General features: G+C 35.2%; 1 protein-coding gene across 3 annotated transcripts in view; it reads left to right on the top strand.

The window, feature by feature from the left end:
- The window catches only part of cdh22 (cadherin 22, type 2), a 211094-nt gene that overhangs the window by 131548 nt on the left and 54506 nt on the right, over window positions 1–25040 (top strand). For all 3 annotated transcript variants that reach the window (XM_015384132.1, XM_015384133.1, XM_015384134.1), the window contains 5 exons: window positions 6501–6620; window positions 12544–12711; window positions 14462–14643; window positions 18033–18289; window positions 23115–23251. In XM_015384132.1, the coding sequence (XP_015239618.1) occupies window positions 6501–6620; window positions 12544–12711; window positions 14462–14643; window positions 18033–18289; window positions 23115–23251 (864 nt within the window). The remainder of the gene's footprint in view (window positions 1–6500; window positions 6621–12543; window positions 12712–14461; window positions 14644–18032; window positions 18290–23114; window positions 23252–25040) is intronic.

Raw genomic sequence — 25040 nt, forward strand, 5'->3', positions numbered from 1 at the left:
TGAGAACTAGAAAGAGTCAATAAGTCCGGTAATGCAGATGATAACAGATTTGTAAATAAAAGAATAAGTAAGTCTTTACTATTTTTTTCGGTTGATCTTTTGAACTTTATTCTTCTCTGTTATTCAGTTAGTATTAAACATGCCCTCAACCCGCTACATGTAATATATTAATTTCAAAGGGTAAATTTATCAAAAATTGCTGCTCCTGGCCTTCGTTGGTCACCAATTACTAAGGTCACCTTAATACACCTCTGTAGTTTTAGTAGCTTTTCAGAACAGCAACAGCTTTAATGCCTACGTTTTGTGCACAAAAATGGAATTTGAGGATTAGTGAGAGTCTAAACTGTCCGTGACTAGGATGTGTGGTCGGCAGCAGAAATGTTAGTTGCTCCGTTCTTGACTCTAAACCAGTTCAATTCCTGTTTGGAAGGAAGGTCAGCTTCAATGCCACCTGTTTGGTGGATAAGACAAACAGAGCAAAGATGGAGATTAAGAAAACAGATTAAGTATTTGCAGTGGAGAAGAAGATCAACAACTCAGGATAGTTGTAATAGTTGAGTTGTCTCAGCATGTACAGTGCTAAGCTTTCTTCTTTCCGTCTACTGTATGTGTGAAGATGACTTTTGGGCACTAGACAGGGTGGTTTCCAGGTGACGTAGAGTAATAATGGTGTTCAGAATGGTGAGGAGAGCTAGTTTGCTATAAGTTCTCTGGAAGTCCACTGTCATCTTTGGGAACTTTGTGACCACAGGAGAGATGACTGCAGCAATACAGGCAACTTTCAATCAATATTCTCTGCCAGCTACCTTTATGTATATGACTAGCAATTTACACTGATAGACACTCAACCACAGTGCTTGACATAATCGATTTCAGGGATTCTAAGGTCATGCTAATACATCTTTATATGCCTATGCAGCTTTGAGAAGGCAGCAGCGTAATATAAGGAGTATCAGTATAAAAATAAGCATGTATTTTGGGGGAAAAACAAACAGCATGATGTAAAAATATAGTACAATTTAAGATGTTAATGTTTTATAGAAATGCATTATAGCACAGATGTAATGCCACTTTACTTTCCCCAGCTGTTACTGGATATTTCAATGATGATGGGTAATTAGTATCTAGATATATACAATGCAGAGTATGTAGAGAAGCGATTAATGGAAATGTATATGTATGTTTTTATCTTTTTAATTTTTTATCTCTTGGTATAACTTTCTTCCCTTTTAATCCAGTTCAGATACACCCATGGATTAATAAGCCACACTAGCTCATAACATCGCCTTGCAAGACCAATCATGATATGATCTATTCAAAGACATAAGTTCAGAAGGAAAGAAAGATTAGATATACAATATCATTCAGCAGAGATGAAAAATATAACTAAATCCTTGTTGAGATCTGGAAGAGTATCAGTGTAAGCAGGCCAGTGGCTATTAGGACATCACACATTTTTCTTCCCCTTAAACTTTATTCGCTCACCCATCTTCTTCTGCCTTACTCCTTCTGCCATCGCTCTCCTGGGGCATTTATGTGGATGACAGAGAAATGAATCAGATTTGAAGTAGTAAAGGAATAACTTTTCATGTGAAAACATCTTAGCTTTTATGGCTTTACTAAATGATCCATAATGCGGGCAGGGAGCACTCAGTCCAACAGATTAAGGTGGGTCGAGGCAGGAGTGAAGCTCAGTGTTGCAGCAGTTAGACCCCTCCATTGAAGCCCGTACCAGCATCACACTAGCTGAGATAGGCACAAATCTCTTTTACGAGGCTGCCTCTTAAATAGCTGTCAGTCTAGTGTCTCACACGTGGCTCGCTCCTCCTGCTCCCTTTGCAGTAATTGAACCATCTCTCCCAGAGTGCTGAAATGGTGTGGGAAGCCATTCCGACAGCCTGTGTTGATACCATTAAACCAAATTCATGCATAAATCTGACTATATAGCCATTGTCACTAATCCCCCAATGAATCCTCTCCTCCCCAGAAGCAACCCTCCTCTTTGTGTATTTTCTACACTCATGATTGACTATTCACTTAAATATTACTTGCACTATTTATAAAGTGTAATATTAGTATATATCTAAAATTATATCTAAAATTAATAATAATTTCTATCCCACACTCACACACCAAATTGCTGGTTACCAGTTAACATTCTATAAAAGAAATCCCATAACATAGTCAAAAGTATTATACATTCAAATTATTAAAAAATTCTGACTTAAGTTTGTTGAAATTTATGATAATTCCACCAACTCTTGGGGACTGTAAGCACTTTAAACAAACACAAGATACAATAATAGAAATATTAACAAAGAATGACAATAAAGATTGAGATTAGTGATAGACTTTCCCTCAAGTTACTCTAAAAATCTGTAAGGGTGTTTTATGAATTACAAAGCAGTTCTCTCGTTGGTGTGGCACAAAGGAGGTATTGCAACACTGACTACTATTTATTTCTAAGAAAAATCATAGTTTGAATTATTTCTTAACAGTTTCAGTCCAGTTAATATAAAAATCTTTAATCTTTGAGTTTGTCCTGTGTTGTGGTGATAATTGTGTTTTATAATCTGCTCAAATGACCTGTACAGCGCTTTGATTTTAGCTTTGGCTGACTGAAAGCACTTTATAAATAAAGTTGAGTTGAGTAATATTCCTTTTTTTCTCCTGTTTCAAATTGTCATACTTTATTGTCTATAAATAGGCAGAGTTTTACTTATTTGTCCTTAAAAGAAGGTCCCACACTCAGGCGCCCTTGTTTTGCAGAGGTTAGTTCTGTCAGCTAAAAAGCTTTATTTTATGAATCTTTGCTCTGCTCTTACTGCACTCTCTGTGAGTGGCTTTCATCTGCTGTCCAAAGGTCCCCTTTTTTATTGGTTGCATATATAAGAATTTCTGTTTGAACCTTGTAGCATGCTCGTGATGCATCCAGAATTACTGTGGATATCTGCAGGTTGCACCCTAAAGCTTTACTTCACATAGCCCCCATAATTCACTGCAGCCCATTTGTTGTTTAAAAGATTAAATTAATTCTTCTCAGTAGTCAAAAAAGTAAGAACTGCAATGTATTTTGTGAAATTGTCAGATTTTTTTTTTCATTATTTAGGATCACTTGGTTAAATTTTGGTTAAACAAACATGGTGTGGTGAGATAGGTGTGGAATTAGGCATATAAATATATTATTCTCTTTTACAACAGCTTTTTCAAAATAAGTAAATACCAATAAAAAAAACTGGGAAACATGTAAAAAATCTAATCTCTAAAGTATTCTTTTTTTGGAGTTTTTATACTAATAAAATACTTTTATTTTTCAAAAGGCACCTAATATGTAAATAGCCTTATAAAGGATGAGTATTGTTTTATGAGTGTGTGCAAGTGGCTAAATTAAGAAGCATTAGAAAACCCTATAAGGGACCTGAGCAAGGTTAAAAGTTTTTTTTTTTGGTTACATATGATAACATACCAAACTAAAAACCGGAAAAGAAAGTGGACAATATCCTTTATTTTCAATGTATAAATTTTCTGTTTTCTTGGTCTGTTAGTCAAGTGAGTTCAAACTACTGGGAATAATGACAAACTGGCTTAATGACAAACGGCTACCGCTTGTCATTAAGCCAGTCACTGACACGAATAATCCCTGTTCCTGGTCCTGGCTCCTTCCTAACTGCCCCCACTGATCAGATATCTAGCGCTTAGATGTCCATACTGATTTGAGGTGTTTTCTAAGTACACTTTGCTTCAAAACTCATATTTGTTGTGAGCCGTCAGGGTTTTTGAGCTTGAATATCCCCAACGGACAAACACCTGTGATGCTGATTGTGCGTCAGATTTGCGGGTGCAAGAAAAACAGCAGGGACAAAGGCTACCCCTGGGGATCGTTGTATGTATGCAGTTAATTGCGTTAATATGCATTAAAATGTTTCAAAATAATGGATCGACAATGTATGTATGTGTGTTTTACAAATGTAAAAATAGTGACCAGGTTATTTAGTAAAGTCCAACCCCATTGTTTTATTGTTTTTTTTTTTCTTTTTCAAGTAATACCGTGTACTATATGATCCTCTTCAGGTTAAGGCTTTTATTCTTGTTCACTAACTAATAAAATACAATTACAATACAAACAATATTTACTCAGTGTCATATTCATCCATATAACATTTCCAATGATGTATAGTCGTTTAACATATTTTATTCTGTCATATCAAAACTAAAACACATATAGCGGTACTGTGTGTAAACAAATGGTGAAAGAAATATTTGTCTTGGTTTTATTTTATTTTGTCATTATACTATAGCCTAAATGAGTATTACTCTAAGAGCAATTTAGGATTCATTGGCTGGAGAAAAACAAACCTTTCCAAAGTGAATCCACAACAAATGTCTTTACTGGCTGTATATTAAATGATCATTATACTTAAATACTTAATTTTTACTTTTGTAAATGAGTTTACACAAGTTCATCAGTACTTTCATCTGCATCAGTGATGCCAGCAGAATCTTTAAGTAATGACTTTTCCCACAGAAAATTTTCTTGCAAGCCAAAAAGTAAATTAATATCCAAGAGGCAATCTCATTCCCTCCTCCAGTTAATATAAACACATTAACGATACATTTGCATTTCTATAGGTCTTTCAAACGATCTGATGTTGCTTCCAGCAGTGTGCAGGAACACCTAGATGTGTAACTGGGTGTTACCTGGGGCGACTTAAGATAAGCAAGGAATCCCATGAATAAAATGGCATGGCTACACTCACAGCAGCATGGCTAATCAGCAAAATAAAAAAAAGACGGAAATATATGATTTTTTTTTTTTCTCAGAGTTTGAAAAAAATGTGCCTTTCATGGTCGCATTTTTTTTTAGAGAATAATATCTCACTAATCTCACAGCTCTAATGCCTCTTATTTCCATCCTTATATTTCAAAGCGATTTCGGCTCTTTCTCTTGTGTGTAATGGGTAATGAAAAAAGTTATTCATTTTGCAAAATTAATTAAAACCTCTTTCTGGCCCACCTATGTGCAGTATTATGTATTTATTCTGCACTGTAATACGAAATGTAACTGAAATCTTAAGATGCATTTACAGTAAAAAATTATGCAGGACAACATGTTAGCTGGTCAGCTTTAATCCCACTACTGTAAGGTAAAAAAAGAGCAGTCCGAGAGGCATCTTCGGATGGAAGTCCGAGGCATACCACTTAATGGCTTGCTTGACCTTAATGGTAATCCGCTCCCCTTAACACCCCCACGCCCCACCCTTATGAACTCCTTTCAATGACAGGAAACAAACACGGCCCTGACACTTCCTGCTAATTAGCATCATTAGCATATGGTCATTATGTAGCTGGACAGTAGCATGACAGGGCTCTGAGACGGGCTACAGTGGTGACCTTTATTGGATAACACCTGCTGCCAGTAATTACCCATAGCATTTGCCAGATGATTGGAGACAGAGACGGACTCTGTGTCCTTTAAGACCTGTGACATCTACAAACATCATCCATTTTACCTCTTTTTACCTTACTCTTTATTTTAACAAATATATTTATAGAGGCAAACAAATGTGCACAGATGGGAAGCAAACATGCAGTCATTTCTCACCCTTCTAATTACGAGCCTAAAGTTTTCAAAGCTGTAGGCCGAGATTTATCTAAAATGTGTGACTAAATGGGACGATATGCCTGCATATCTGGTTAGAGGCTTGTTCTTGCACACTGGAGACAAAAATAGAGAGTGTAAAGAAATGACTTATATATAACTCCACAACACTATGTCATGAATAAAATGTTCTGTATTTTGTCTTTTGTCCAAATGCTATTAATCAGATGTTGTTTGATCCAAATTTGTGAGGCTTGTAAGAGTCTTTGAAGATGTAATGTCGAGTGTAGAACTCCATGTTTCCTGTCCTCGGTTAGACAGTCTGCACCAATGAAAGAAAAAAAAATCTTAGTAATGTTGGGACTTTCTGAAGTCACAAAAACAGATCATTTGAAATTTTAATTTACTAATAAGGAAAATTATGTGCGTAAAGGTTGAAGTATTTTATTCCTGCCACAGCCCACACATCTACGTATTAATCTGGAAAATATTAAATATGTATTTCTTTTATTCATTTATTTAAGGATCCCCATCAGTCTCTACAAGAGTAGAGACTATGTATAAATGCAAATGCTGGTAAGTGCACAAACCTGACGATATATTACTTTTCAGTTTTGCTAAAAGATTACCCTTTTAGCTCACAATATTTGCTTAACTCTGGTGGTTCCCCCTTTCTGACTTTTGCTGAATTAAGCTTTAGTCATTTCTGTCCACGCTGAAGAGTTATGCTTCACTTGTGAGTTCAGAAGTTCCCAGTCTTTCATTTTTCTGTCAAATTTAAAACAACTTTGACTCCGGCCAACACTGACTTGGGATTCCAGGACTAGTCCCCTGTGAAAGTCTGGCTCTGGACTTTTCCTTGCTGTATTTATTCTTATTTTATGTTTTATCTCTTCTACAGGAACATCTGTCATGAAGGTTACTGCATCAGATGCTGATGACCCTACATATGGTAGTAGTGCCAGAGTTGTGTACAGTGTACTTGATGGAGAAAAGTTTTTCACCGTTGATAGACATACAGGTAAGAGAAATCTAAAGAAACTAAAAGTTATATAATTTGCTGCCTGGTCTTTTAGGACATCTCTTTACCAATCAAAATGGAGAATATAATTACATAAACCATAATTTCAATTGGTCTTGCATTATTTTACAGTGTTGGTATAACTTACTTTCCAAATGAATAGTCAGTTTATATGTCACACCCACAAAAAAAAAGAAAAAACACAGTAGAACACACTGATGACAAAAAAAAAAACCCAAAAACAAAACAAATGGTTATTTCACAGTTGCCAAAAATCATATTGATGTTTCCTTACATGTAATGAAATTTGTTTGAGGATTTCAATGTTTAGCCCCCTTTAAAAGTGTATGCCCCATTAAGTGTGATATAAACTCTTCTGTGCTCTGCTTTAGATATTTGGTTGGTTGAACTTAATAACGAGCTAAAAGTTATCAAAAAAAAATGTACCTTTAACAGTTTCAGGATCTCCAGGTTTGAAAGTTGGGAGTCGGTGTTTCTTTTCTCTCCATCCAAGACTCTTAGGTACATATTTTCCCAAAAACTGTTATCTTCTTCAGATTTAAAATCCAAATTCAAACAAATAAATTCTTGTTATCATTTCAATTTCATAGGCATAGTTGTGATAGGCATTTATCGATGCGTTCAAATATATATGATTACCGTAGCTGCAAAAAGTAAAAATCAAAGAAAAGAGTATGATAAAGAGGGTCAGAAATAAACACTGACAGGACTGCAACTGATATAGTAAAAAACAAAAAAACTATACATTACAGTACATTTCTTTATTTCACTTTTTTGACTTTTTCATTACCTCTTCATTTTAAACATATGATATGCATTGAGATTTTGTCTTAAAGTTGTGCCTTTAAAAACTATTTTTTGCCCAACCGCCTAAGTAAATGACAAGTTGTATTGTCCTAAAGCTCCCAATAAAATTATCTGCTACAAATAGAACACTACAGATTAAAGAAAAATATTTTAGAAATCAGGATATCAACTAAAAAATAACATAAAAAAAGAACAGCAGAAAAAGTAAAATTGCATAATGTAAAACACATAAATGTGGTGTTTTATATTGCTGAGCATATTTCTGCATTCATATTGAGCTGATAATACATTTCCTCACACCTATATATGAAGAACCAACCATTTCCCTGGAGGCACAGAGCTTATAGAACATTATAACATGGCCTACACAGACTTGCAGTTGAACCTTTGCAATGGTGTTCCGTTGGTATACCATCCCAAGGGGAAAACATTGGAGTCTTAATGATTCCTTTTTTGGGGGTTCACTGCTTTGATTTGGTCCACCTGGGTGCCTGGATGATAAATTACTCTACCTTGGTGGGATAAGCGGGGATACTGGATGGTTTGTTCCAGTTCCTTGTTCTATCATTGGTAGTATCCTACTATCATATCTCCAAACTCCGAAGAACATTGTGTACATAGATTAGATATGACTAGAATGTTCCTGGCTGTTAAGTGACAGGGTAACGGTAAAAGGAAGGTAAATATGAAGAGTAGACTTGCAGAATTCACAATAAAAATAGATGATCAATTAAAAAATAATAGCAGGCTGTCTGTTGCTGGCTGTCCCTATTATGTTGGAAAGACAAGGATTACTTTATGAAACTTTTGTTTTTCAAATAAGAGGCTCTGTTATTTTTGTATTTTTATTTTAAATAAGAATAAACCAGCTGTTTCGGTTTTTTGTGTACATCACATTTGTGCATTGTAACATCAAAGCAAAATGGAACTACCTATGAAAATGTACGTGCAGCAGTACACTATGTATGAATCCTCACTTTCTATGCAGACAAAGGCCAAAATAATGTCACTTTGACTGCCATAAAAGGGAAGCTGACATCTCAGTCTTAAAACTGCCTCTTTTCAATTTTTATATTGGCTATAAACGTCCAAATTGCAGAACAGCTGTAAGAACATGGGATTAGACCCTCAATTTCTCTAATGAGATTAGAAAGCTGAATATATAAAAGAAGTGATTATTTCTTCTTTCATTGTGCTAAGAGGGGCTGTATATATATATATATATATATATATATATATATATATATATATATTCTCTACACCTGTCAACCTTGGAGGTATAAGTTAAAGTAATGAGATGCAGTGGGTCTGCCACGGGTTAAACACAGACACACAGATGTCATCAACTATACATACATAACCACAGTAAAGGTCAATTTAAAAACTCAAGTTAGCTCTTATGTTGTTGGACTGTGGGAGGAGAAATATCCTGAGAAAACCCACGCATGCACAAGGAGAACATGCAAATTCCTTATTGAAATGAACCAGCAGAGATCCAACCTTTTTCAGGAGTCAGTTCTCACTACCACATCACTGTTACTACCACATCCATACAGGCTGATTTTAAATGCTTTCCTGCTATTACAAAGCTCTAAATTTCTAGCTCTATATTTCCTACATGCTTTTTCTATTAACTTTTCAGGCATGATTGTGCTCTTACCACCACAGGCAGGTTTTAATGCTGTTCAGGATGGCTTTGGCATGCTTTTATTCTGGCCCTATATATTATTAATTTTATTGCAACTAAACCATAAAATACAGTAGGGGCAGCAGGCCAAACGTGACATGGTCTCACATTGAGCCTGTCTGCAGAGGAGCTTAAATGCTTTAGCATTTATGTAGGCACAGTTTAGGGCCAAAAAATGTATTTTAGTTGTAAAGAGTTATAACACTATTAAAATAATGAGCCTCAGAAACTTAGGTTTTTGCATATTTATACTGCTGGTTTGTTTTGCCTCATGTTTCTCACATATGCTCTCAACTGTGTAGTGTGATTAAAAAGGAGCATGCAAGAACCACTGGCTTTTACAGCTGGCAGCTCAAGTGTATTCTGATTCTAAAAATAACATTTAATAAATAAGATTTACATGAGGAGGGTCCACATGCACATTTCTACTCAGCAAAATGTAGTTAAGTTAAAAATCTCACATTTTCACACCTCACCCTAATTCTTATGGCTTAAGTGATCTAATTCCTACAAATACCACAAACAGCAGCTCAAATTATAAGGAAAAACTGAATTACTTGCACAGCAGTTTGTTCATACTTTTATAGACTGATTTATGAATAATTTTTTACAATCCACACAAGGGTGAAACAGCTTTCATATTAATAATGAAATGCCCAAAAATGAAAAGAAGTAGCTCACAAACATGTTTAAAAATAAATAAATTCAAGCTGTGTCACATATCCCGGCGCCGTATACTAAATTTCAATGAGAAATTGGGGGAAAATGGAAAATAACCACTTGAGACACCATGTCTGCTCCATTAGTCTTACTTGTTAAGAGGAATTGTGCAGGTGCTGTACTATAAAAAGAAAAAAAAAAGTTGCACACCAACTTAAAACAAAATGTAAGTCAACCACCAATAAATCATAATAGCTGGATCTTAATATACTTTTTTAAAGTGCATTGCACTTTTCTTTAAAAGATGCTTTTCCATAACCATTAAGGGTTCCGGCTTAGTGGTGCTTTTTTAAACTTTTTTAATCTCGGACCAAGATTGTCAAGTTGAGAATACTTGCAGTTGAGTTTTTTAAATTTAGATCAAATGCTATTTTTTACCGAAGAAAAAAAATATATATTTACCATTTAAACAAGCATTATTTTAATGAAAAAAGTAGTTAATTAATTGGCTTTACCTTAGGGATTATCTTATTTAATTTTTTTAAGGAATTGATGTCCTAGATCTTTGTTAGGGGATAGAGATCTATAGCGGTAGATCAGTCTCAATTTTCACAAATACAAATATGTGAATCAGACATGCACAGAACAGGATCCACACATGCACAGAACGATTCACGCAAGCACACAAGATCCACACATGCACAGTACAAAATTCACCAAAGTATTTCCGGTCCATAAATAAGTTTATATTAAAATACAAAGTACCAGTGGTCTTTGAACTTCACTGAATTTTCGAGACTGCCCTAATGTGCTTCGATACACAAATGCATTTTTTAAGCAGGGAATGGTTTGCCACCAGTCACAAAGCTCCTTTGTATAAGCCAATCACAAGAAAGCACTCCACGTGGGATGACTGATCCCAAGATTCTAGATACTCCGTCACCCCTTCGCTCTGCCCTGCTATCCTACCTCGTGGGGAGCACCAATCTGTTGTATTGATCAATAAAAGCTGTTCCACATCCACCGCTACTCCTCTGCATGTCACCGCCCACATACGTCTTCTTCGTACGTCACCGTCAAAATACGTAGCCTAGCTAACTCTATTTTGTGGCCTTGAAAAAAAAATGGTATGAAAGTATAAAAAATTTAAATTATATTGAATAAATATTTTTATTTTTTGTGAAAATATTGGCCTTTAAAAGTGTGTTTCTGCTCAACAACAGTGAATGCTGGTATTGGGGGTAAAGGGAGTTAAGCACAGGAAATGTTATACCAAAAATAAAAAGAAGCAGAGGTTTAGAAAATAAAATACTACTGAATAAGAACAAACTACTTAGTAAACAAGAAAATCAGCCAAACCTATTTAAAATTATATGCATGGTAAGTAAATGGTGAAATATAAATCTAATATTTCAACAAACTAATCACATCTGGACTCAATTAGTTTTGTATATACTGTATATGAAAAAAAGCAAGTGACTTTCATCTAAAAACATTTGTACTTGTAAAAAACATTTTTTTATAGTTATTAGTCACACTAAACAATTGTAAATATCATGACAACATGATCAAAAATGTGTACCTTGTGTAAATGCAAGCAAATACTACCAGATTTAGTTGACCTCATAATTGACACTATTTTTCCTCACTGCATTAGTTTAACCTTATGATGTTACAGCCATCCATCTTTTCCCATCAAGTTGTGGTGGAGGGTGGTGCCTCTCCACCAGTGTATGGGCAATATATATATATATATATATATATATATATATATATATATATATATATATATATTCTGCTTAAGGATGATAGAAGCCTCTTGAGATGTTTGAAATATGAGTTTAAGTCCCAGACTCTTTCAAGCATGAAAAATTATACACATTTGTATAGTGACAAGGATGAGGATTTAGTGAACACTCTATTTAATAATCCCTTCATCCATTAATTTTTGTCCATTTAATTTTTTAAACAGGATGTGGAGAATTGTTAATGGAATTCCTGGGTTAATACTTTGCTGAGCAGGTCAAATGAGCAGAGATTGTCTTATTGGTTCTGGAAAGCAACCCAGCCTCACAGCCAGCATAGGTTTGTTGCTTCAGAAACAATGCAAGATTAAAGGCACATTCTGGAAAAAATGGGACTCCTCTTTATGTTCATATTCATATTTCAACCTTTTAAATCTACATTTAAAAATATTATCACCACTGTTTTAACAACCAGTAATTTTCAGCACATAATACTTTCTTTTTAACATTAGCATAACCTTATTGCACCTTCTGGGATTACGTCTAGATACCACACAAAAATCTCTGTTTACCCTTTACCTCTGTCTACCTTTGAAGTGTCAATGTTTATTCAGGTTGAGTTATCAAAAGCATATACTCTGCCAAGTTTTCATTACTTCTAACTTGGATTAACACAGAGAGGGAAGATGAGTTTTGTATGATGAATGGTGCTTTATATCTTTAAGCAGAGGTTTACAAACAGTATAAAATCAAATCACTTTTATTTTGTGAGACACAGACACTTTCTGTTCTAAAAAGGCACATATCTTGATTTCTCTGTCTTTTAATTTCCAAAGATTTCCCCCTTTTTTCCTTAAATTAGAAAGTGATCAGAAGCTGTTATTTAGATTAACAGAGTAAATGTAATATGATATTGCTTAACCTAACAAGTGCTGTAACCTCTTATGGCCTCGCCGACTAACTTCTTCTCTCCCTTTTGTTTTCAAACTCTCTCGATCATTAGGAATAATCATGACAGCAGTTGCGGATTTAGACCGGGAGACACAGGATCGTTATGAGTTGGTTGTCAAGGCAACAGACATGGCTGGCCAAATGGGTGGTCTCTCAGGCTCCACCACGGTGACCATAGTTATCACAGACGTTAATGACAACCCACCACGCTTTCCACAGAGTGAGTGTTTCCCGCACATTCTCTTACTTTAGACTTAAAAAGTGATGGTCACGTAGGTGGAGAAAAGAAAGCAGTTGGAAATGGCTGAGTGAAGAGAGAAACAAGAGCAGAATAAAAAGACAAATAACATTCAAACCTGCAGGTAATAGACACCGATAGGTAGCTTCATAAGTGGCCTTCAAACAACCAAAGAAAATCCCTTAAATTAATATTAAAGACTATTATATCCCACAACAAAGCAGTCTATGAAATATGGGGAACTGACCCGAGTCACTGTCAGTTTGAAATAATTTTTAGGCAAAGCACGTAGAAGACCCTGAGAAATACTCATTGAACAGTTTCCTTTTTTGTGAAACTATAAAATCCAAAATTTGTCCTCATGATTTGGGAGTGTGTGTTTAGAATTTAGAGCAGTGTTAGTTTTTTCTCCACATAGCTTTCATCATGTTGGCCTTGTGGTCTCATCTGACCAGAAGCCATTTTCAAAAGTGATTGTTTTTATCTCCTACAGTACAAGCCTTTTGGCAAACTCTCCAAAACATTATTATTTCCAGTCAGATGACAAATGATGGAGTAATCAAAGGTTTGCTTTTCTATGAATAATTTAGGGATTAGCTGTATTTAGAGGATGCAAATTATATTTCTACTTTTAACAGATTCCTTAAACTGAACAATGCACTGAATTTTGTCCGACTTATCATATCAAAGGGAGTGACTACTTTATTTCTGAACAAAATTAAAAAAAAAATCTATGTACCCATGCTTAAAAACTACACGTTTTTTGTGATTAATTTGGACATAAAATGCCTATAAAACTGATGTCTGATTAGATGTCACAGTCTCATATATTGCATTTTTGTAGAAGCATTACAGTTATCTAATATACATATGTCATCCTCAATGCCAAGTCTTTGAGGACAAAGAAATTTTTATTTAATTTATGGTACCTATTTTAGCTCTTTCTGTGTGTTTTGATGATAAAGTAACACTGTAACCTTATAAACAGTAGTACATTTGATTAAGCCAGTGTGCAAGCAGTGTTTTTGACAGTGAGTGATATGTTTCCACACACCTTTTCATATTTGTGTACGAATCTCTTTTTCATCTCAGTAAATCATATTTACTCAGCCAGAGTGATAAGCCCTGCAGAATTATAGTACCTCCACTGCAGGATGTTGGGACACAGAATCTGGCATAGTGTTCTATAAATCAGTCACGTAAGAGGATGACATATGGTGTATATAAGGACATAATCACACATTTCTGTTCCTGTAACAATAGCGTTTCATCTTCATGCTGTTTATCTAGTTGATAATGATTTATGGTAGATCCTACACATTTTTCTATCCCGCTTCTGTCATTTCAAGAAGGCCATTGGGTTTAGTCTTGCAAATGTATAAAGCTTTTCGCTCCAAAATGATATCTAACAGCAGATATAGGGAAAATGCTTAAATTTAGTATAGGATTAAGTTGGATGTTATTTAAAATGAATGCTTGATACATTCTTTTTCATGATCTTATTTCCTTTTTTAGTTATGTTCCTTGTGCATGTAGAATTATTTAACCCCCTCCACTACTTCCTATTGTAATACTATGGACATCTAACTCTCCTTATCCTGGTGCTTTTCTCTTCATCTCTGTGATATTTTCCCCTTTCACTTCTATGTGGTGTTTTATATAACTCCATCTTTCAATGGCTTGTTTGAACTGTCCATGCTTTCTCCCTCCGGCCACCTCCTCAATTTACTAGAGATGTACCAGTTTTCGGTGTCAGAAGGGGCAGCTGTGGCGACACCGGTTGGACGCGTCATTGCTACAGATGCAGACATGGGAGACAACACAGATATGAGCTATCTGATCAAAGAGGGAGGAGATCTTTTCAAGGTCACCACAGATGTGGAGACACAGGAAGCTGTCGTCTCCATTAAAAAGGTACAACTGAATTAGAGCAGTTCTACTGCGGTGTTATCTGCTTACTGATACCACTTTCCTTTTTAGAGAAACTGTCTGAATTTTGCCATAAATAAATAAGGAATTGCAAGACATGTGATCCAAATAAACAATGTATTAATTATTTATTATTGTACATGATTTCTTGTAATGTGTGTTACACACAATATATAACAGGACCAAAGGTTCATTTTTATCCAATCGGATTGTTGTTTTTTTCAGGGTCTGCTATCAATTCACCTCTGGTGTATCTTTTTTAATTAAAATACGTAATATTTGTAAGAAAATTGTAGCACTGGAAATAGATGAAGTAAGGTTATTAGCCATTAGATGTAAATGCTAACAAGCACCAAATTGCTTTAAAATTTTGTTTATAAGTTAAAGACATTAATGATATACACTGTACACATTTTCCTCATATTAATAAAATAAAAGCAACTTCCTAAAACAAATCAATATAAACTAATTATTGCTCGAAAGGATAATAGATAACTGCAAATCAGGACAGTAGCCTAGACAGCATTCAATATATTATGGAACAATACCAGTTATAATTGGTATTATATGTTCACTTCAGGGTTTTCTTTTTGCTATAAAACCATTAACTTTGAACAAGATCAGCGATTTTTCAGGGAGCAGTACCTGAAGGGAAAAATGAACTGCAGTACAAGCAATGGTCAAATAGCTTAAGAGGGGTAATAACAGAATTTTTACCATTCAACTCACCCAGTGCCAGCAAGGATGTAGGAATCTTTCTTAATCTGTCTGTAAATTATAACACTGGCTATATGAAGATGGGAAAATGCGTTAAAACAGAGGTATATTTTTGTATTACGGTACTTATTATCACTTTTTTCCAACATTAAAAGTAAAATGTAACATTTTTTCTCCATGTTCAGAAGTTTTTGTTTCAGTGGCATAAAGGAGGGTAAAGAAGAGTTAAACTCTTTACAAAAATGAATAATATTTCAGTAAATAGTTTAAATACAATAGTCAAAGACACCTTTGAACAAATAGGTTTCAACATTGATATAAAAAGAAATCATTTTAAAAAAGTCTGGAACTTTGTTCAAGATTAGTGGAGCATGAAGAGCATGATTCCTGCTTTTTGGTTTTGACTTCAACCGGATTTTACCCAGAAGAATTGTATGATTTGGAAATAAAACATGAACATATTTTAGTGCTAAGCTATTCTGTGATTTAGAAACTTAAAGTAGAGAAACATTTTAACATCAACTCTGAGATACATAGAAGTTTGTCCGAATTTGAGAACTGGGACGATGCACCCATCATCCCAGTTTCTGCTCTTCTTTCTTTGTTTTAGTGAGGATGCTGACAGTGGTGTTCCAGTAAAGCTGCAACTGATTATATTTTCAATATCCTAGCTGGGTGGTAATGTAAAGGTATAGCAACTGACAATTGGCTGAAGATGGATCCAGTGATTGTGACACTGAAAAAACAAAAAAGGGTGTTAGCTCATCTTTAAGAAGTGTATGCAAAGGTTTACAGTAAGGTTTTCTAAACTATGTGAATTTTAATATAAACTGCAAGTTTAGATGAGATACGATTATGTTTTTCTTGAAAAATAGTCTTTGTTGTGTTGCAATGCTTAACAGCGTTTTGAAAAACTACCATAAGTAGTTTTATTAAATATTAAGTTCTATATCTCCAGAACAGTTGACCACTGCAGTAAAACATAGTCCATGTATACTTAAAACTACAGATTCTAAATCACATTGTTTTGTTAAAGTCAGGGGGAGTGTTGGTCTAGTGGGTTAAAACAGTGCGCTCGTACTGTTAGAAGGTGTCAAGTACCCGGTTTGAATTCCAATCCCTCCACTCTGGGTTCCTGAGCAAGACACTTAACCCCAGATTTCTCCCCGGGCGCCGCACAATGGCAGCCTACTACTCCCCAAGGGGATGGGTTAAATGCAGAGTTAAAAATCTTAAATGTGAGATCAATAAAGTTCAATAAATGATCATTTCTATTTCTGTACATCATTGCCTTGCTTTTCATTGTAAATTATTAACTTAGGGTTAAACCAACACCAAGTAACCTTCATAAAATATTTCCATACAATTTGTGATTATATGTAGACTTACAACTAATTCCCCATTGGTTATAAAGATAGAAGTCAGTGTACCTAATTTTTTCTCAGAGACTGTATATCCATGCAAATTGTGCAGGGTTGACATTTAAGCATTATAGCACCTTCATGCTGGGATACACGTGTTTGTTTACTGTGAAATTATCAAATATAAGTTTAGGACAGTTTAGGACATCCTCTGGTCTCAGGAAATCTTAGAAGGTTTAAAAAAAAAAAAATAAAACAAAAAAAGCCCTCATGTCTAAGTTTATGAAAAATGTTGCCAGCTCTCAAAAAAAAAGTAAAGTTTCTGTACAAATAGTTGTCTTGAAAATAAACAATTCTCACGTCTTAGGAATACAGTTTTAGGTCTCAGTGAGACCTAAAATAATAATATTTTGTTTGCGGATACGTGACACCGTCTCACGTATCCGCAAACAACAGATTATTATTTTTTTTATTCTGTAAAATCTTGACGAACCAAGCAAACGTTTGAGTTTATCAAAGTTACATTTTCTGCTAAAGCATCTACAGTTTATTTTAGTGCATAGTGTAATACATCCGTTTTTGATCTCAATTTTTGCCATTGTTTACCTTTATTGTTGTCAGAATTTAACAAAATTTGACGTGCAATGAATCACAAGAAATGAAGGGATGTTAGATGTCAAATATCTGCTGCGTTGGTCAAGATTTCACTGAATAAAAAAGAACCTAAGCCATTCCCAAAAAACCTAAATCCTGAGGAGTTTCTCCTGAAGACCTGACAACTTTTTTCATGAAATCTGAGACTGGATGTCCTAAAACACTGAATTATGTGATGTGTTCAATGCATCATGAAAAATAATAAACAATCCTTCTCTTTGTATCTCCAAAAATGTTACAGTATAGCTGACTTGTTGGTGTCTTATTGACTAAAACAGTGTTGACAGCTGGACTATCAATGATTTTGTGTTCAATCAAGTTGTTAATAATGATTTATTTAAAATGAATGAATAAACTTGAAGCAAAGATTTGTTTTATTAAGAATGATTTTGGCTTTTGACTTAGACAACTTTTATTGCAATTCTGTATACATGGAGTGTATACAAAACAAAATTTCATTTAGTACAGTTTATCAGACAGTAAATGAACATATTACTGCAATTAGACATTCATTGGTTTTAAGGCTTTTTACACCTCTTAACACAAGGTGTCAAAAAATGCAAAAGGGCATTTTCAGAATATTTTACTCTAAATGATATATGTAGCCATTTACCCTATTTATGTAATTTGGTTCTTTTTCAGCCATTGGACTTTGAGAGCAAGAGGACCCACAATGTTGTCGTAGAGGCTGTAAATAAACATGTTGATCCTCGCTTTGTTGACCTGGGATCATTCCGAGATCAGACAATTGTTCGGGTCAGTGTGTCGGATATTGATGAGCCACCAATCTTTCAACCGGCAGAAGGTGCTGTCATGGAAGTCCAGGAAGATGCTAAAGTCGGATCACTCGTTGGTATTGTCACAGCCAGGGATCCAGATGTGGCAAACAAACCTGTAAGGTATGGAAGTGATGATGCAAATTTCAACAGTGGTAAATAATTTGATATTTCATAGTTTGAAGAATTCTGCCTATATTCATACCTAAAGGGTTGGAAATGTACAAGAACATTTTAGACTCGTTAACGGTTCAATTCAATTTTATTGACATAGTTTTTGCACACTCGAGATTCCATCTAATTATTGTATCTTTAAACTTTCACCTTGAAAAAAATCTGAATTCCAAGTACTTAGAATACAAAATAAGTACAAAATTCACCCAGAACAACCATACTAAGAATCGCACATTATCTTTTCTGGAACTTAGTTTTGATAGAAATAAAAGTGTGACACATACTACACATCTCAATAAGTCATAAGAGACTACAGAGGTTGATATGTTTGTGCTGTACACTATCCCCCTTTAAAGTTGCATTGCTTTTTAAATTTTTTATTTTTTCCCATAAATGCCCTTAAAATTACCCAACATAAAAAAGAGCTTTCCTATATTTAATGCTTATTCCCTCTATATAGTGTATTTTAGTCAGTGCATGAGAGAGTGATTTGGGTTGAATTTCTGGTTGTGTATGTGGGTTTGATGTGCTTTGCACTCTTATTCACTTGGCTATGTTAAGTGACAGCTACAGTGAGATAACAGGGGAAAAGCTTTCTAAAGATGGGTAATAAAAGACCAATCACAAGTGCATCTCAAACTCCATCGCATACTCCACTCAAATAAAAAAAAAATGTTTTTTTCTTGCATGACAAAAAGAACCAGATAAGTCTGTCCTGCGATAGATCAAAACAAAGTTGTCAAGACACAGGACAGAAGGACCCAGTATTCAAAGCAAGACAGAGAGTGGGATGATTCAAAGTGTTTATTAAAAAACGGCTGTGGATCTATGGTATCGGCGGCTAGAGCGTCTATCACTGTATCTCAGTTGGAGAAAAACACAGGTTAGTAACCATGATAATCTGACAGAGTCATTAATCTGGAACAGGCACACTCAGTGGTTGAGATGCAGAACAGGTCAGGATCAGGAAATCAGAAACAATATGGCACGCTAAAAAACACTTTCTCCACTGAGATCAGACAGGAACAGGGACGCTCATTGGATGAGAGGCAGATCAGGATCAGGAAATCAGAAACACTTGGTACGCTAAAGACCACCCTCTCCACTGAGATCAGACAAGAACAGGCATGCTCAGTGGATGAGAGGCAGAACAGGTCAGGATCAGGAAATCAGAAACAATATGGCACGCTAAAAATCTATTTCTCCACTGAGATCAGACAGGAACAGGGACGCTCATTGGATGAGAGGCAGATCAGGTCAGGATCAGGAAATCGGAAACACTATGATACACTAAAATACCCTCTCACCACTAGCCAGTGAGAATGGGAAAAAAGATAATCTGGCCCTGAGAGCTGGATGCAAGTACATTAAACAGAGGCAGAAGCAGGTTGAACAGATAAGCGGTAATGAGCAACCGGGCAGAGTTGGACAGGTGAATGGAATGAGCAATTAAGCCAGCCATCAGTGCCAAGATCATGACAGATGGTAAATATTGGGGAAGCTTTTTACCAGGAGGGAGCTCAGATCTGCCTTGGGAATGGCACTCTTTCTGCTAAGAAGGTATAACATTCAAGTCAAAATAACTTCAGTATGTATAACTTCGACCCAGATTATTTCATATCTTTAAACAAAAGGCCTGTGCAGTTGTACTGGCAGACTGCACGGTTTTCTCTGTTCTCCAATGCGTGTACACAGCACTCATGCAATTTCAACTTGTCGCATGAGGGGGCAAACTTCTACAATAACTCTTGAACTTGTGCTATGCTCCTTTAAATAAAGTGAATTGTTATCATTATCATGTTAGATATTATAGTACTTGCTGAAAAGGGTATAGCTTCAATTTAAAGTAGTATCATTCATTAGCTGGCATACAGAGATACTTGATTTATGAAAAGGCAAACAAAATTTAAATAATTTCTGGTAATATACAAGGACAAATTAGGAATTAAGTTTCTTGGCCGATTGCAGAAAGTAAACAAGTTCCACGTCTTTGGATTCTATGTCCTTTGAAATAAAATTGTAAAGTGAGGAGAGGCTGTGGAAAGGGCTGTATGGGAATCTTCCCAAAAAAATAAACCAACACACAGGGAACATCCTCTTGATTAAAAATGCATGACACCCATTGTTCTATGTGTACTAGAGCACAACCCAATAGCAACACTGCCTAAAGTGCCTCCAGCTAAATGTATAAGGGTTGTTGTTGAGTACACTGGTGAGTTGATGTGTTGGATAAAAGGAACAGTAAATTATAAATTAACTCACAAGGGAGGTTTGTAAATTGCATTATCTCCAGTTTGGTGTTAGGCAGCCACCACCTTCATACTCAGCTCAATCATGTGACCACAAGACTACATTGTCTGAAAAGGAAAAAAAAAAAAGAGTTGCGCAAAGGTATTTTATTTTAAGAAAAATATCAAAGACTATTGGAGTGACAGAAAGCTTACTATTATTTATTATTGTAGATAAAAAAAAAATAGAGAGCTCTGAACAGTGGGTATTAAAATCTTGCTCTTCTGGTCAAAACTATCTAACCTCTTGCCTAATATAAAGACAATAAGGGAGTTCTTTTTTTTTTTTTTTTTTTTTTTTTTAAAAAGGGCCCCTCGTTAAAAAAGCAGGTCACTTTTGCTCCAGACCCTTGTGATAAAACACACACTGATGTGATAAAACACACACTGACATTCTCCAAATGTACAGTACATTTCATTAGATTGAAGCTGAAAAACGTTTACGTTTGCAATTGTAATCACTAATCAATATGTTATTAAGATCAACTACCAGGTTTTTCCAAGATGATTCATGTGCTTGCCATTTGAACTCTTATTGCATGATCGGACGAAAAGACGATTCTCGTTATGGGAAAACAAAAGGAAAACATGATTGGTTCAGTCATTTTATATTGCTAATGCTTTATTATTGTTTATTCGTCATTTTGTGATTTTAGAGAGTTTTAAATGTGGCAGAGGGAACTTAATTGTCTAAAAAGACAGATCACAGAGATACATTTGGTTGCATTTACAGTAATCCTAACCATAGATTAATGAACTATTAACATAGAGAATAATTCTTGTGTAAAGGAAAGGAAAAAACTTGGCCGAAAGCAGCTATTCTAATTTAAGATTCTCTGTTTCATTGTTACAATTAATATAGTATATGAATAAAGTACAAAAATTAAATGATTCCCTTAGACCTTAATATTTTATGAACTAGTTAAGAAACAAAGTTCTTGTTTTTATCCCACTGTGGGTTACCATACATTTCCTTTCATATCCACAAAAACTATCCTCACCTCAAGTATGACCAAGAGAATGCTACTTGCAGATTTGTCAGAAAACATAAGAGCTAATAGAGCCCATAGTTTCTTTTTTTCTTTTTCTTTTTTGGTTTATGGGAGCTGAAGACAGCCATCTGCATGTGTACGTCTTTGTCTGGTTTGTGTTTGTGAGTCTGTGTGTGTGGCCAGGGAGAAGGGATAAGAACAAAGGAACCTTTCAGTGCATTTCTGTTTACTTGCCAGTGTTGAGAGAGCAGCCAGTGCTCCATAGAAGGAAAAATCCATTTACGGTTTTACCAGAGAGTGCGATGAAACTTTTATACTTTCCCGTCACTGTCTTTTTTTTAGAAAGTGTCATTAAATGCTTTCAAGCATGTTGTGACACTATCAACATTGCATTTAAAACTGTTTTGTTTTTTTGTTTTTTACAAATCTTCTGAATTTAGGCTAATATTTTAGCTAGTGGTCCTACATTTCATTATTATTTAAGATATTTTCACTGAAACAGAGCAACAAAATATTAATCATATTTACTTTATTCTGTATGAATATTTATTAAATTTAGTTGTTTTAGTCTTTATTGGGTTTGCAGGACAGAATAATTTAGCAAACCAGGTTTGAGCAGGATAAAATTGGTACCACAAAATCATTACCTATCCTTTAAGCCATCAGTATTGAAATTCTTGTCCTCAAGTGCTGGTTTCCTGCAACCTCTACCCCTCATTGACACAGACTCCTTCATCCGTGCATTTTCTGTTCCATCAAAAAAAGCTATCTAGTCAAATATTTACTTCAGAATTACAGATTGAGTCCATTCTCCACGGTTGACAGAGCAAAACTAGTCAATTTATATAGACCCAGATGAGTCAGACATAAAGTTGGATACTGAAAGAGTAAAGCAGATCCAGAAAATGTCAAAATAAGAGGTGGGTCTGTCTTTCTTATATACATGCATTTAGTGTGGAATGCTGCAAAGCACATTTTGCTATTGATGATGGAGCAGATATTGTAAGTGTGAAGCCAGCCTTAGATGTATATCTGCTTCAGCAAACCTGAATGAAACAGTTATGTCATTAGCAGACAACTGTGCATTATGTGTGTTGGACCAGGAAAACCACAAGAAGTTGAAAGACACAGCCTTGTATAACTGTAGATTGACTCCTTTTCTAGGAAATTCCAAGGCATTATGTACAATTAATGGAAAACCAAATGTATTGCATTCCAAAAAAGTTAAAAAGTTAAAAAAACAAACCACTGGACTTCCTTTTCCAAGTTTGAAGATGCATCGCTTCACATCCAGGAAGCTTTCTCAATTCTGGATGGGAAGCGATGCATCTTCAAACTTGGAAAAGGAAGTCCAGTGGTTTGTTTTTTAACTTTTCTGGAATTACTTACCTGAATGATGGAGAATCTTCATCAGCATATATGTAGTGAACTTTCATGCTAATGTTTTATATTTCTGCATACCTATCTGTAACTCTGTGTTTGTTTCTGCATCAGGTTTTCTATTGATCCAACATCAGACCAGGACATGATCTTCCACATTGATGCTGATTCAGGTGCCATTACATTAGGAAAAATTTTGGACCGAGAGACAGCAGGCTGGCACAACATCACTGTGAAAGCTGTGGAAGCAGGTATTCATTTCTTTGGTTTTATATCATTATTTAACACCAACGTAATGCCTTTTTAGAAACCCAAAATATGAAATGTGTTAAAACAATTTAATGTGTAAGCTAATTTCTGTGAGCATCTGTCTGAGTAGAAATACTTTATTGTCAATTTTATCTATTTTTGAGATGACAAAAAGCCTGATTTTAAATATTTTATTCATTTATTTATGTATTTAATTTACAGGGACCCATTTGAGAGTTGAACAAATGAGAATAGAATCGAGATGTTTAACAATATAAAAAATGTGTTTCAAATGATCGTCAATTTTCTTTCAGTTTTGTGGTATATTGCAGTCTTGTTGTTAATATTACTTGTACAATACTTGATAGCCCTTATTCATTATTTACAATAATGGGGGAAGAAATAGTTTTGCAGATTTACTTCCATTTAACCAATAGCTTACACTTCTGAAACAATGGACTTACCATTAATATCCAACCAACCTTTTGGTTCATGGTTCTTTATCTTTTCAGGGTCCCTAGATTGTTGGTGCCTATTTGATTTGTCAAAGGGCAAAGGCAGTCTTTACCCAGGACAAGTTGCTGGTCTGTCACAGTTTATAGAATATCATTGAAATTTTATTCAATTATTTCATATTCATAGCCAGACCAATCTAGGTTGCTGGGATGATTAACAAAGGCTTTCATCTCATTTGTAATGTTGGGTCTGGTGTCACAGATCTTAATTTTGGCAATAGTCTGTCGTTTTCCTTTAAGGTTCAGGACAGGTGAGTTTGTTAGCCAATCTATTACAGTCATAATATGGATATTAAAGCAGGTTGTGGTTCATTTCACAATATCAGAAGGTGGATATTCTTGCAGTAAAAAGAAAACATTATTTGCTTCAACTACAGCAGAAGAAAGCATGAATGCTATCCTACCCTGGTAGAGGGCTCCACTGACTTTAGAATTGATAGAGCACAATGAACCAACATCAACAGATGACTACTTATCCCAAATTGTAAATAACTTGAAGCTTACTCTGTATTTCAAGCAACCTTCAAATCATTTTCTCACTACTCTTTTCTCCAGATTGTGAAACCTCGATTTTCAAATGAAATGAAAAATTGACTTTCTTCTTTCCTTCACCTAGTAGAAAGCTTTTGAAATGATCAGTAACAGTTAAATAATTTATTTCTTCGTAAAAGGACATTAAACACTTTTAATGTTTTCTCAGGAAATGCAATAGTTCTAGCACAAGTACTGAATACATCTCTGTCAGGTGGCTTGTGAAGCAGGTCTGGACCCCACAACCAGTGATAGAGGTCTGCGGGTAGGCTAGTGAATTGGTAGGGTCCACATTAGAAGCCTTTCTGAGTCTGAAAAAAACAGAGGAGATGGGGGTAGGGGAACAGGAGGCATTGAGTCTTCACAGTGAACCTGGTCAGGAGGCTGCGATGCCTGTAAAACCCATTGAGGACTTCTGGAGACTGCTTCACAGGATGCTTAAAGGAACCCTGGTAAACAGATTGGATGACAGGGAAACAGTCAATTGAGCTTGCAAGAATAGCGTGGAAGCCAGAAAATCCTTCTGCAGAGCTAGGGAGAGTTTCATGAAAGCTTATATTTCCCTTCCAAAAACACTCTGACGATGCAAGGAACAGGTTGTGCTGCTCTAAGGAAACAAGATTCAGACTCTGGTATTGGAAGCAGCACAGAGGCAGTTGTATGAACGGCACATTGCCTGTGGCAATAGGCACTGGAGAAATATGAGCTCAGAAATGTTGATGAGTAATTTGTAATAAGGAATCAG

The sequence above is a fragment of the Cyprinodon variegatus genome, unplaced genomic scaffold (genome assembly GCF_000732505.1).
Source record: "Cyprinodon variegatus isolate N-32 unplaced genomic scaffold, C_variegatus-1.0 Scaffold305, whole genome shotgun sequence".
Classification (NCBI taxonomy): domain Eukaryota; kingdom Metazoa; phylum Chordata; class Actinopteri; order Cyprinodontiformes; family Cyprinodontidae; genus Cyprinodon; species Cyprinodon variegatus.